The sequence below is a fragment of the Cervus elaphus genome, chromosome 13, assembly GCF_910594005.1.
Source record: "Cervus elaphus chromosome 13, mCerEla1.1, whole genome shotgun sequence".
NCBI classification, from domain to species: Eukaryota; Metazoa; Chordata; class Mammalia; order Artiodactyla; family Cervidae; genus Cervus; species Cervus elaphus.
Window position 1 is genome coordinate 37,079,864 of NC_057827.1, and position 15,183 is coordinate 37,095,046.

Genomic DNA, 15,183 nt, shown 5'->3' on the forward strand with positions numbered 1-15,183 from the left:
GTTATCTCTTTCTTCTTTGGATAAATGTCTATTTAGGTCTTCTGCCCATTTTTTTTTATTGGGTTGTTTGTTTTTTTGTTATTGAGTTGTATGAACTGTCTGTATATTTTGGAAATTAAGCTGTTATCAGTCACATTATTTGCAAATATTTTCTCCCAGTCTGTAGGTCGTCTTTTTTGTTTTGTTTATGGTTTCCTTTGTCGTACATTTTTTTTTTCTTTGTCGTACATTTTTGCTTTTATTTCTATTGCCTTGAAGACTGACCTAAGAATGTATGATTTATGTCAGGATGTTTTGTCTGTGTTCTCTTCTAGAAGTTTTATGGTGTTACGTCTTAGGTTTAAGTCTTCAAGCCATTTCAAGTTTATTTTTGTGTATGATGTGAGGGTTTGTTCTAACTTCATTGATTTACATGTGGCTATCCAACTTTTCCACAGCCAACTTTGGTCATAGCAAACACCCTGTTCCAACAACACAAGAGAAGACTCTACACATGGACATCACCAGATGGTCGACAACAAAATCAGATTGATTATATTCTTTGCAGCCAAAGATGGAGAAGCTCTATACAGTCAGCAAAAACAAGACCGGGAGCTGACTGTGGCTCAGATCATGAACTCCTTGTTGCTAAATTCAGACTTAAACTGAAGAAAGCAGGGGAAACCACTAGACCATTCACGTATGACCTAAATCAAATCCCCTTTGACTATACAGTGGAAGTGAGAAATAGATTTAAGGGACTAGATCTGATAGACAGAGAGCCTGATGAATTATGGACGGAGGTTCGTGACACTGTACAGGAGACAGGGATCAAGACCATCCCCATGGAAAAGAAATGCAAAAAGGCAAAATGTTTGTCTGAGAAGGCCTTACAAATAGCTGTGAAAAGAAGAGAAGCGAAAAACAAAGGAGAAAGGGAAAGATATTCCCATTTGAATGCAGAGTTCCAAAGAATAGCCAGGAGAGATAAGAAAGCCTTCCTCAGCGATCAATGCAAAGAAATAGAGGAAAACAACAAAGTGGGAAAAACTAGAGATCTCTTCAAGAAAATTAGAGATACCAAGGGAACATTTCATGCAAAGATGGGTTCGATAAAGGACAGAAATGGTATGGACCTAACAGAAGCAGAAGATATTAAGAAGAGGTGGCAAGAATACACAGAAGAACTGTACAAAAAAGATCTTCATGACCCAGGTAATCATGATGGTGTGATCACTCACCTAGAGCCAGACATCCTGGAATGTGAAATCAGGTGGGCCTTAGCATTACTACTAACAAAGCTAGTGGATGTGATGAAATTCCAGTTGAGCTGTTTCAAATCCTGAAAGATGATGCTGTGAAAGTGCTGCACTCAATATGCCAGCTAACTTGGAAAACTCAGCAGTGGCCACAGGACTGGAAAAAGTCAGTTTTCATTCCAGTCCCTAAGAAAGGCAATCTCAAAGAATGCTCAAACTACCGCACAATTGCACTCATCTCACATGCTGGTAAAGTAGTGCTCAACATTCTCCAAGCCAGGCTTCAGCAATACGTGAACCATGAACTTCCAGATGTTCAAGCTGGTTTTAGAAAAGGCAGAGGAACCAGAGATGAAATTGCCAACATCCGCTGGATCACAGAAAAAGCAAGAGAGTTCCAGAAAAACATCTATTTCTGCTTTATTGACTACGCCAAAGTGTTCGACTGTGTGGATCACAACAAACTGTGGAAAATACTGAAAGAGATGGGAATACCAGACCACCTGACCTGCCTCTTGAGAAACCTGTAGGCAGGTCAGGAAGCAACAGTTAGAACTGGACATGGAACAACAGACTGGTTCCAAATAGGAAAAGGAGTACGTCAAGGCTGTATATTGTCACCCTGATTATTTAACTTATATGCAGAGTGCATCATGAGAAACGCTGGGCTGGAAGAAGCACAAGCTGGAATCAAGATTGCCAGGAGAAATATCAATAACCTCAGATACGCAGATGACACCACCCTTATGGCAGAAAGTGAAGAGGAACTAAAAAGCCTCTTGATGAAAGTGAAAGAGGAGAGTGAAAAAGCTGGCTTAAAGTTCAACATTCAGAAAACTAAGATCATGGCATCTGGTCCCATCACTTCATGGGAAATAGATGGGGAGACAGTGTAAACTGTGTCAGACTTTATTTTTGGGGGCTCCAAAATCACTGCAGATGGTGACTGCAGCCATGAAATTAAAAGACACTTACTCCTTGGAAGGAAAGTTATGACCAACCTAGATAGCATATTAAAAAGCAGAGACATTACTTTGCCAACAAAGTTCCGTCTGGTCAAGGCTATGGTTTTTCCAGTGGTCAGACGTATGGATGTGAGAGTTGGACTGTGAGGAAAGCTGAGCGCCAAAAAATTGATGCCTTTGAACTATGGTGTTGGAGAAGACTCTTGAGAGTCCCTTGGACTGCAAGGAGATCCAACCAGTCCATCCTAAAGGAGATCAGTCCTGAGTGTTCATTGGAAGGACTGATGCTGAAGCTGAAACTCCAGTACTTTGGCCACCTGATGCAAAGAGTTGACTCATTGGAAAAGACCCTGATGCTGGGAGGGATTGGGGGCAGGAGGGGAAGGGGACAACAGAGGATGAGATGGCTGGATGGTATCACTGACTCAATGGGCATGAGTTTGAATAAACTCCGGGAGTTGGTGATGGACAGGGAGGCCTGGCGTGCTGCGATTCATGGGGTCACAAAGAGTCAGACACGACTGAGTGACTGAACTGAACTGATCCAACTTTTCCAACACCACTTTCCAAAGAGATTGTTTTTTCCTTGTTGTATATTCTTGCCTCCTTTGTCAAAGATTAATTGAGTATAGGTGTGTGGGCTTTTTTTCTGGGCTGTCTTTTTTCCCATTGATCCATATGTCTGTTTTTGTGCCAGTACCACACCGTTTTGCTTACTGTAGCTTCATGGTATTATCTGAAGTCTGGGAGGTTATGCTTCCTCCTTTCTTCTTATTCCTCAGGATTGCTTTGGCAGTTTGGGGTCTCTTATGGTTCCATATACATTTTAGGATTATTTATTCTAATTCTTTGAAAAATGTCGTGAGTAACTTGCTAGGTATCATGTTAAATCTGTAGATTGTTTTGGATAATTATGGCCATTTTAACGGTATGAATTCTCTTAGTCTAAGAGCATGGGATATCTTTCCATTTCTTTGAATCATCTTCAGTTACTTTATTAGTGTTTTGTAGCTCTCAGCATCTTTCACTTCCTTGGTGAGGTTTATTCCTAAGTTTTTATTTTTAATCTTTTTTGATGTGATTTTTTTAAAAGGATTGTCTGTTTACATCCCTTTCTGATACTTCACTGTTAGTGTAAAGAAATGCAGCCAGTTTTTGTATGTTAACTGTGTCCTGTCACCCTGCTGAATTTGTTTTATCAGTTCTAGTAGTTTTTGTCCATGTACCATTTGTTGTGAAAAGCTGCATTACCTCCTTTGAATTACTTTTCCACTTTGTCAAAAATCAGTTAGGCATATTTGTGTGGGTCTATTTCTTGCTTTTTTGTTCTAGTGATTGTGTCTATCTTACACTTGTATCACTTTTGGTAACTTGTTTTTCAAGGAATTTCTTTGTTTTGTCTGAGTTGTCAAATTTACTGGCATAAAATTATCTTTTTAATGCCTGTGATGTCCTGTTGTTCATTCCTGATATTGAAAATATATGTTCTCTCTCTTTTTCTTGGTTAGTCTAGCTAGGGATTTATCAGCCTCATTGATATTTTCAAGAGAACTGATTTTTGGTTTTTTGTATATTTCTTGTTTCTTATTTCATTGACTTCTACTCTTTGGTTTCTTTCTAATAACTTTGGTTAATTTTCTCCTTTTTGCCTAGCTTCTTAAGAGGGAAGCTTCAATCATTGGTGTTAAACCTTTCTTCCTTTCTGATATAAGCATTTATATTAGAAAATATAAATATATAAATTTCTTTTCAAATACTTTTTTAAGCACATCCCACAAATGTTGATATGTTCTATTTTCATTTTTATTGACTTTGGACTATTTTCTAACTGTCCTTTTGATTTCTTCTTTGACTCATTGGTTATGTAGAGATATTTTGCTTAATTTACAGTTATTTGGAGACATTTGAAAAATCTTACTATTCAAATTTAATTCTGGTTATGGACAAAAAGTATACTCTGTCAGATCTCAGTCTTGGAAATGAACTGATACTAGTTTAAGGCCCAGCATATGTTGGTGAACTTGAAAAGAATGTATGTCCCATAGTTGGTCGGTTTAGTGTTCTGTAATGTCTTCAGTCAACTTTTCAAAAAAAACTGTGTCCAGGATTTTTTGTTATCTTTTAAGTGATGTCTTGGTAAATATCTGGTACATAATGGTTGAAAGTACTTAAAAGAACTATATACATAACGATATTGCTTATTCATCAGTATGCTTACTCCTAGTGGGAAAAAAAAGCTTTATTTTTAATGGTTTATTACCTCAGTTAAGGTTATGATAGAAGATTTGTTATTAAGCAGCACCTATTATATAACCTTATATAATGTTTGCTAAATTTAACTGAAGATTTGTCTGTTTTTCAAGGTACACTGCATGATTGCTTCTCTCCACGGTAATCTCACATCTGAAACATGGCTACAGATTGGCTGGGCAGTATTGTGTCCATCAACTGTGGAGATAGCTTGGGTGTGTATCAGGGAAGAGTGTCAGCAGTGGATCAGGTCAGCCAGACCATTTCTCTCACCCGGCCTTTCCACAATGGAGTGAAGTGCCTTGTGCCAGAAGTCACTTTCAGGTGAGCGTCCTAACTGATTCTTCAAATCCAGTCTGGTGATCTGTGGAGCTTGACCTAGGTCTCACTGCCAGTATTCTCTTGCATAGGACTACTTTTGTCAGGGGGCAGATTTTACAACCTTAGATCTTCTAGTTCTACTGCTATTTCAGCAGAGACTTTGTGTAGTAATTAGCTTTCAGCTGATGATTCAGGGTTTGTGAAACATTTTTCTTATCTCTGTCAGACATGCAATATTATATTTAAATGTGTCAAATTTAGAATCATCTTTCTGTTTTCTTTTATGGTTTCAGATTTCCTTTCTCAGTTTTGTATTATTTGTGCTTTCTTATATCTAAGGCCTTTATTGATTCCCCCCCGCCCATCCCCCCACATAACTATTTCTCTTTGCTATAATACAAAGATATAATACAAATCTTTGTAGTATAATTTATCTCCAGAGACACACTCTAGCTAGTAGCTAAAGTCCTTAGCTATAGGAATGTATTTTTCTTTAGTGTTTGCCAACAAGTCTCAAGCTTAGATGTTGTCTTCACATCCCTCTTTTCACAAGTTTCACAGAAACCTTCCTTTCTTAATGTTTTTTTAAAAAAAGACTTTCTGGCAAGAGCTTCCTTGACTTCCTAAACAACACCCAGACCTAACCATTTCTGTAGGTGTGTATCCATCTTATTGCTTACCTCCTCTGAAGTCTTCACAGAAGATATACCCTTTATGTTCAGGACTAACCTTATCACATATGCTTAATGTATTATTGTTTTCTATATCCTTTGAGACCCTACCCCTTTTCTTTTGTGTCTTCACTTTCAACCTTTATACTGTCTCTCTTCTCGTCACTTTCTAACTTCCCCAGGCACCCCCATAGTAAAAACACTCCTCCCCTCACTGCACACACCTTACATTTGCCACTAGGTATTGCCCTGACTAATGACACCTTTCACCCAAGTTAGAAACTTAGGAATCATAATGAATTCTTCATTCTCTTGATCTTCATGTTGAGTTAGTCACCAAATTCATTGGATTCTAAATGTTTTTTTGGTTTCATCCTCCTTTCTCTCTTTGCATTGTCACTTGCTATATACATCCCCTCTTATTTCTGCCTCATCTCCTAACTGGTGCCCCTGCCTGTAGTTTCTTCACTGTTCTTAGAGCCACCAGAAAAATCCAGTGTGATCATGATCTGATCCCTAATTTTCTCTACAGCCTTACCTCTTGATGGCCCTCTACAGGCATTTGTCTCTTCAGTAACACTGTAACACTTACAGTTCCTCACACGGCCTCGGCCTCTGAGCCTTGGCTTAAGGTGCTCCTCTCCCTCCCATACTCTGCTTGGCCAACTCTTATTTTCCCTCCCCAACCAGACTTAGCTTAAGTGCTTCATCCGTCTCTACCAAACTAACATGTATTTTGCTTTGGGGGGCTGTAGTCCCCAGTACACACCTCTGTCATAGTATTGAACATTTTTGATTACCTACTTGAATTTTCTGCCGACCAGACTTTGAGTCCTGAGTCCTGTGTGAGCATGTATTGCTTTTCATCTTTATATACCCCACTCCTACTGCAGGGGTTACCACATAGTAAGTAATCTGTGTATACCTATTGAGTGAGCAGGTAGGTAAATGAATGAAAAAAGCCGTTACGCATTCTAGAAATCTAAGATATTAATGATGGTTTTATGATTAACAATAGGTCTCTTTATTCTTTATTGAAGTATAGTTGATTTTCAATGTTGTATTAATTTCTGCTGTACAGCAAAGTGACTCAGTTACACACACAAATTCTTTTTAATGTTTTCTAGTATGGTTTATCCCAGGATATTGACTATAGTTCCCTGTGCTATACAATAGGATCTTGTCCATCCATCTATATGTAATAGTTTGTATCTACTAACCCCAAATGCCCAGTCCATCTGTCTCCCACTCCCTTAACAATAGGTCTCTTTTTTGTTTTCCTTTCCTAAGTTTTTAATTTATTCTTTGTTTCTTTTTTTAAAATTTATTTATTTTTAATTGAAGGATAATTGCTTTGCAGTATTGTATTGGTTTCTACCAAATGTCACCATAAATCAGCCATAGGTTTACCTATGTCCCCTCCCACTTGAACCTCCCACTGACTTCCCTCCCCATCCCACCCCTCTAGGTTGTTACAGAGCCCCGGTTTGAGTTCCCTGAGCCATACAGCAGATTCCCATTTTGTCTGTTTTACATATGGTAATACATGTTTCCATGTTACTCTCTCCATACATCCCACCCTGTCCTTCCTCCCCGCCTCAGCCGTGTCCATATGCCTGTTCTCAATGTCCATGTCTCTGTTGCTGCTCTGCAGATAGGTTCATCAGTACCATCTTTCTAGACTCCATATACATGCATTGGTATACGATATAACAGTAGGTCTCTTTTAAAGGTCAGTGCTGTGTCCATTGAATGTTGGTGGCTAAGTCTTGTCTTTAAGTATGCCACCATCTTTTTTAGGTTTTGCCTCTGATGACTCGCTGAAATGAAGCCCTCCAAAGGTGTGGCTTGTTGCTGTTGATCTCAGTTTCATCACTGTTACCGCTATTATAGTTTTGAGACTTGGACTCTTTTATGTATTTCAGGGCAGGCGACATTACAGAATTAAAAATTCTGGAGATACCAGGCCCTGGAGAAACCCAACATTTTGGAGACCTTCATCAGACAGAATTAGGCTCCTCTGGTATTGGTTGCCAAATTGGTATCAATCAAAATGGCACAGGCAAGTTGGTCAAGAAGCCAGCCTCTTCGAGCAGTGCCCCTCAGAACATCCCCAAGAGGACAGATGTGAAGAGCCAAGATGTTGCCATCTCTCCCCAGCAGCAACAGTGCTCAAAGAGCTATGTGGACAGGCACGTGGAATCCTTGAGTCAGTCCAAAAGTTTCCGTCGTCGGCACAACTCTTGTAAGTTGGATTAAGTTAATGTTTTTTCTTAACTTGATGTCTCATGTCCACTTATCCACTGCTGTTCTTTAAATAAGTCCTTTATTACCCTAATAAAAAAAGATGCTGGCAGGGTTTCGCAGAAATACAGCATGGTTCTTTTATTCCGGTGCTGTTTCCTCAAGATGTTAAAGGGAAAGGAAATAAGCTGTTTGAGATTCACACCCGATCCCTCTCCCACTGCTTCCTCTCCTTCAGAAAATGTCTGTGATCAGCTCCAGTTCACGTAGACAAAAGTGATGTTGGTTTTGATCTGGTAAATGGTGGTAGTAGTGATGTCTAAGTTGAACCAGCATTCAGGCTGTTCTAGGGGGTTCTTTTTTTTTTTTTTTCATTTATTTTTATTAGTTGGAGGCTAACTACTTTACAGTATTGTAGTGGTTTCTGCCATACATTGACATGAATCAGCCATGGATTTACATGTGTTCCCCATCCCGATCCCTCTGGGTCTTCCAGTGCACCAGCCCTGAGCACTTGTCTCATGCATCCAGCCTGGGCTGGTGATCTGTTTCACCCTTGATAGTATACTTGTTTCAAAGCTATTCTCTCAGAACATTTCTGGGGGTTCTTGAATAAGTTTTGTTCTTGTGGTTTAACTCCCATCCTCAGTTAGAGGAGAGGATGGGATGGGCCTAGACATCTCTGTGATCTTACAGTTTCTGACAGACTGACAGTTTTAAATTTACTGTGTTCACTGTCCCTGCCAGCCCACCAAGGAGAGCATACACTGACGTGTGTTGATGCTCAGTTCTGTGTGGTACTGACAAATTGTCGAGTGCCGTTTGCTTATTACAGAACTGTAGTTAATTCACCAGAGTCAGGTATGCTGTTTAACATTTACTAGAATAATGTTATAGTAGTGAATTATAACATTCACTAGAAATTTATGTGGCCCTTCAGAAGCCAACATTTTTAAAGTTTTGAAGATGCCTGATTTCCATAAGTATAAACTATTGAAATTTTGGGGAAAAAAAAAAAAATAAAGTATTTCAAGGCACTTTTTTCCTTCAGTGCTTCTTACATAACTATCTGAATTGACCTGAGACTGAAATTGAATTGTTAGTTCTTCTCTTTCCTTTGAAAAACTGTATAATGCTTGGATGGAAAATGACTTTCCATTTAGACTTTAACCTTCTCTGTGTTGCTTTATTCTTTAAAACAAAACAAACAAACAAAAAGACATATTTTTTCTTTACTAGAAAATTGACTTGTTTGTTAAAAGTTTGAATGTCCAAGCAGTTTATAATCTCTCATGGAGGAAGATAATCTTCATTAGCAATTTGCAAATTATTTTTTCCTACATATTTTCCCCATTAGTAATATCTTACATTACTGTGGGGGCAGTAATGTAATGTAATTTTGTAACAAATGTAAATTTGTTACATTTAATGAGCCAGTTTTGATACATTAACCAAAGTCTATATTTTATTCAGATTCCCTTAGTTTTTACCTAATGTCCTTGTTACAGGCTTTCATCCAGCCTGCCACGTTACATTTAGTAGTCATGTCTTCTCTTGGCTCTTAGGGTTTCTCAGACTTTCACTGTTTTTGATGATCTAGACAGTTTTGATGAGTACTGGTTAGATATTTTGCAGCATATTCCTCAGTTGGTATTTGATGTTTTTTCTCATGATTAGACTGGGGTTATGTATTTTGGGGAGGGAGACACAGAGATAAAGTGCGTTTTCACTGTGTCATGTCAGCAGTGTGCCCTGTCAGCACGGTGTGCCTTTTCTTGGCTGCCCTCGGTCTTGTTGCTGCGTGGAGGCCTTCTCTGGCGCAGAGCATGGGGGCTACTCTCTTGTTTCTTTGTGCAGGCTTCTTATTGTGGTGGCTTCTCTTGTGAAGCACAGGCTCTTGGGCATGCAGACTTCAGTAGTTGCAGCACATGGGCTTGTAGTTGCTGCTCATGGCCTCAGTTTCCCCATGGCTTGTGGGATCTTCCTGGACCAGGGGTAGAACTGGTGTGCCCTGCATTGCCAGGTGGATTCTTAACCACTGGACCACCAGGAAAGCCCCACATTGTATTTCTTTTGACATTAACATTGATTGCCTGACTGAGGTGGTGTGTGTCAGATTTCTCTTCTGAAGTCAGTATGTGCAGCCACACCTAAGGAGTGGAGAGTTATGCAGAGTGTCTACATAAGTTACTTGGAATCCTTCTCTACTAGAGATAGGTCTCTTCTTTCTCATGTATTTGTTCAGTTATTTATTTTTATCAGTATGGACTTAAAGGGCTTCTCTAGTGGCTAAGTGGTAAATAATCCACCTGCAATGCCGGAGATGTAGGTTCGATCCCTGGGTGGAGAAGGTCCCCTGGAGAAGGAAGCTGTAATCCACTCTAGTGTTCTTGCCTGGGAAATCCATTGTCGGAAGGAGCCTGGCTGACTGCAGTTTTTTGGGTGGCTAAGAGTCGGACACGACTTAGCAACTGAACTACAACACATGGACTTACAAGTGTTTATTTTATACTTTGGTTTATAATTCAATACCACTTTATTTTGGTAATCAAATTGTTTCAACTTTGGCCACTGTGAGCTCTTTCAGTTGGCTCTTGTGTCCCTTGGACATGCTCCCATCATTGTGGATGGGTTCCCCCTCCCCCAGTACTTCCTTACTATCTAGCACTACAAGATGCTCCAGGTTTATCTTCTGTATTTCCTGCTCCAGCCCTAGACTCAGCCATGTCTCCAAGGGGTCCTGTCTCCTTTTATTGGAGAATGGTATTACAAACCGCTGTCTAGGTACTAGATGTGTTCCTTGCTACTGGGTGTCACCCTTTCAAAAGCTGACAGAGCAAGGAAATATATATGTATATACTTAACAGCGTAGATACATATATCTATAAATACTTCTGTATGTAACCATCACTACTATATTAAGCTAAATGAGTTCATGATGTGACCGAGTCTAATCCATTACCACATGGATCATTCTAGCCTCCCCCTCATCTGTGACCTCTCCCTCCAGCTGTGAGAAACCCATACTATCTGCCACCTGACTTAAATTATTCAATTCCAGTATACGTATCAGAATTACAGTACTAACCCTAAGGTATAACCCATTCCCTTCATTGATTTGTTTCATGTATTTATAAAAGATTGTTTCCTTGCATTCTGCATCCCATCTGGGGATCCTCCAACCTCCTCACTCTTTTGCATACATTAAGGCTCACTCTGTACTCTATAAAAAGTTCTGTGGGTTTTAACAAATATATATCTTATATCTAATATCTTTACAATACTAAGCAGACTTCCCTGTTTCACCTATTTAGTCCTTCCCTTTTTCCTTCCCTGACTGCCTGTCGCAACCCCGCTCCAAACAGCTACTGATCTTTTTACCATCTACCTCTGTAGTTTTGCCTTTTCTAATCACATAATTAAAATCACACAGTATATAGCCTTTTCAGAGTAGCGTCTTTCACTTAACATTATTTATTTAAGATTTATCCATGTCTTTTTGTGGCATGATAGCTCATTTCCTTTTATTGATGAACAGTATCCCATTGTATGGGTATAAAACGGTTTATCCATTTACCTTTTAAAGGGCATCTTGGTTGCTTCTAGCTTTTGGTGATTATGAACAAAGCTGCTGTAAATATTTGTGTGCAGGTTTTATGTGGACAAGACTTTTTAGATGAGTTGGGTAAACACGCATGAGTATGATTGCTGGATGTATGGTGAAACTGTCACTTTGTTTCTCCCCCCCCCCATACTAACAGTTATAGCAACTCTTGAAAGAGTACAGTTAACTTCAAAACAAGTAATTTATTTGATCTTTAACAAGTCACTCTGATCTAGTAAAAAGTGGGGTCACTCTCAGAAGTATACTCTGGTTGGTTGATGCTTCTTTTGCTTTTGCTATTTGATCCATTCTCATTTTTTAGGTTATTACTGCATGTAAATAAGGTTAAGAGATGATGGACAGTAAAATGTTGGGTTCTTTTTCCAAAAATTTCTCTTTAATCCAGATTTGTGTGGAAGATGGCCATGGCCTGGGAGTTTGGTGATTGGATGTGACTCAGAATTGGTTTGTGATGGAAAGCAGAGTAAATTTATTTATTTGATCAGCGAACCCTGTAAAATAAGAAGTAAGGTCTGCTGAGAATTGACTGATTCATTTATGTAGCATTCTAAGGACCCCAAGGAAGTATATTGGTTTCTTCCCACCACAGTTGTAATGTAGATTATTAATGTTTTTTTCCATTGATGGATGAGAAATGGAGATTAAGTATTTTTTTCATTAGAGAGCTATAAATCAGATTTTCTCTGGTGTGTGTAGATTGATATTGAGACTAGTAGATTGATAAAGCTATAAGAATATAATTTCTCACAAATTCTGGCTTTTAATTGTCTTTCAAAGTTAGTAATGAGTTGTTGAAGGATTTGTTGGTTCTAGTTACCTGATCCAACATTGATGTGAGATTTAGCACAGGCAGATTTTAATCTCTTCTTTTAGGTTGGGAGTTGGGAGGTGGTTATAAAGAATAGTTTCTATAACCTTGGTCACTGAACTAACACTCAAAAGAGTATTTGTCAAGTAGGTGAATGGAATATCAGTTCCAGGGAACAGAGGGAAGCCTCTTGAATCCTCTTATATGGTCTGTTTAATGTAACAGTGATCCCACCATCTCAGGTCCTAAGATTATTTTTTGCTAAGTTTTCATGGTCCTTCTGAGGTCCTAATGTGACTTCATTACCTCCTTGGATGTGCTTCATATAGCCAACAAACTTGAAAACCCGGGTGCTCTTGCTGGAACCCAAGAGGTTGATTGATTACTAGGGTCTAGAATTGGGAGTTGAAAAGAAGATACTAGATACTCTTAGGAACCTCCTCATAAAGCCCATTGAGACTGGCACTAAAACGTTTGCAATTTGACCTTCAAGTGCCCTTTAGCGTGTTAAGTGCAGGACAGAGCTCCCCTTTACAATATGTGTGTGACAAACGCCAATAAATAAGTAGCACTGAGTGTTACACAACAATGGGTTTGTTGTAAGTTATCCTGGCCAAAGAGCCTCTGTGCCAAAGGCTGGCAGCAAAATGGCACAGGAAGGCGGCCAGCCTCTAGTCTTAACACACACTTGGCCCTGGTAATTGAAAGGTAAAGAAATCTGGGAAGCACTGTTTATCTTTTCCAAGGGAAGTGCTTTTCTCTCCCAGGGGCCAAAGGCCAGTTTAATGCAGAGCCAGGCCCTTTGCGGTGAGTAAGCCAAGTTTTGAGACAGCTTATTCACCTAGGACTTCCCAATATTTTTTTTAAACTATGAGGAAAGGGAAGAATAAGAGACAACTAAGCATGTTAGCCTGCCTTTAATTTACCTTACATTCTCTTTATCTTTTTCTTGCTGATATGTGATGTCAGTATTTCCTCTTAGAAGGACATTTTTTTTCGCTGTCTGCTTTCTTAAAAGTATTTGGAACATAGCTGATCCTTAGTGTATCTTTGTCAAATGAATGAATGGAAGTTCTGTATTCAGCGACAACATGAGAAAATACCCGATACTTTCTGAAGTAAGAACTGTGGGTTTGTGAGTTATGTTTGTAGTTTGTGGTCAAGCCACAAATGATCTCCCTTTTTGCTTCTTTTCCTCTGTCTTCTTTCCCATTGATTAATTGCTTGTCTTCATCTGTCATTGGGATAGGTTCAGGACAGTTTATTGTCAGTTCACGCTGGACTTGACTGAACTCCTTTCCTCTGAAGTCCTTGCCTCATGCTCCCTCTTGTATTGTTGACAACTCATCTTCCTGTCCTTTTCAGTCACGCAACATGCCTGGCATAGTTTTTGATGGTTCCCTTTCTTTCTCATTAGTTAGTCTCAAGTTGCCCTTTCTTTTATAACCTCTTCTAGAGTTGTTTTGTTTGTTTGGGGGTTTTTGTTTTTTGATGTGGCTGTTGTGAATTTTTAATTCATCAGAGGTTTTTTTTTTTTTTTTTGTATGCTTATGGTGTAGGCATGGTGCTGGCTGGCAGATCTGAATGACAAGTGACAGACTTAACACCTTGAGTAAAACAGAGATTCAAAGAATTCTGGTTAAGTTCAGTTAATTTCAAGAAAAACATTTTTGTCTTTTTAATTTTAATGGTAGTCTTAGCTGGAGAAAATACCTCTGAGAGGCATGATGTAGAGCAGAGTGAGCAAACTTCTTCTGTAAAGGGTGAGATATAAAATATTTTAGGGTTTATAGGCCATAAGGTCTCTGTCTCAAACATTTAACTTTGTAGCCTTAGACAATATAAACAAAGGAATGTGACCATATACCCATAAAACTTTATTTACAGAAGCAGGTGATGTTTGGTCTGGATTTGGCCCCAGGACTATGATAAAGAGTATACACTTAGGGTGAAGTGGTAATCCATATCGATTCATGTTTGGAATAACTTTGTTTATTTTTTAATTTTGGAGGCTATCTTCTTAGGTCTGGTTAATTTTTAAAAACCCTCTGGTTAAAGAAGGCCTGTGAGAGGAATAGAGGAAGTGTTACCTCTGCCATTCTTTTGTTCACTTATGAGTGCATTATTGGTATTATCTTTATTACAGTTTTTTTTTAAGTTGTCTTTTAAAGCCACTTATTTTTGTGTGCTTCAGTAGTTAAAAATGTATATAGTTGTACAATATGAATGTACTTAATGCTGTTGAACTGTACACTCAAAATGGTTTAAATGATAAATTGTATGTTATGTATATTTTACAACAGTTTAAACATTTTGATGTGAATCCACTTGTTGTTATGGACTGTCATTCATTCCTCAGGCAGCTCAAATACTGCCAGTGACTGGGTAGCATGAAACTTCTTAAGGGTGCTGATTTCCATCTGTGCCTTAAGTTCATAAGGCTTAAATTCTTTCTTTTTTTGTTAGAAGAAAAAGTAAATAAAATATTCAGTATCTTTTCCCCACATCATCCTTTGTGGATCATCGGTGGGTCATCCTTTGCCCTCCTGGGTGGGCACACAACCACTGGAGAGAGACCACTGGGCCAAAGACCTGTTTCCTAATATTGATTTAATATTGACTTAATATTGAGGCAGTACAATGATAACCTTGCAAACTGGACTTTTTCTCTGTTTCTTTGCTTGCCTGCATGTATTACTAATGGTGTTATCCTGACCATGTATTTTCATGCTTGTTCTCCCATTCCTAATCCAGCCCTGTTTTCTCATCCGTGTTTCTATAGCACTTTATATAAACTTCTCATTATATTGTATTTTAACTATTATATCTCTCCTTCCTTTTGGGTAACTTGTCTTGATTATGTACTGTATTCCAGGTACTTAGCTGTGGCACACAAAATGCTCTCATTAAATGTTTTTGTCAAATTATTGAAACTAGAACTTCACCCACACTTCGACAAGCTTCTCAGTGGTTCGTAATCTCAGCTTTATAAAAAGCTGACTTTTTTTTATAAAAAACTGAATCAGCCAACTCTTCCTTCCTTTTATAATTTTGGTCAGCC

General features: G+C 38.7%; 1 protein-coding gene across 2 annotated transcripts in view; it reads left to right on the forward strand.

The window, feature by feature from the left end:
• Window positions 1–15,183, forward strand: part of EDC3 (enhancer of mRNA decapping 3) — a 58,022-nt gene that overhangs the window by 19,655 nt on the left and 23,184 nt on the right. For both annotated transcript variants that reach the window (XM_043921324.1, XM_043921325.1), the window contains 2 exons: window positions 4,567–4,777; window positions 7,371–7,690. In XM_043921324.1, coding sequence (XP_043777259.1) covers window positions 4,614–4,777; window positions 7,371–7,690 — 484 coding nt within the window. In that variant the 5' untranslated portion in view covers window positions 4,567–4,613. The remainder of the gene's footprint in view (window positions 1–4,566; window positions 4,778–7,370; window positions 7,691–15,183) is intronic.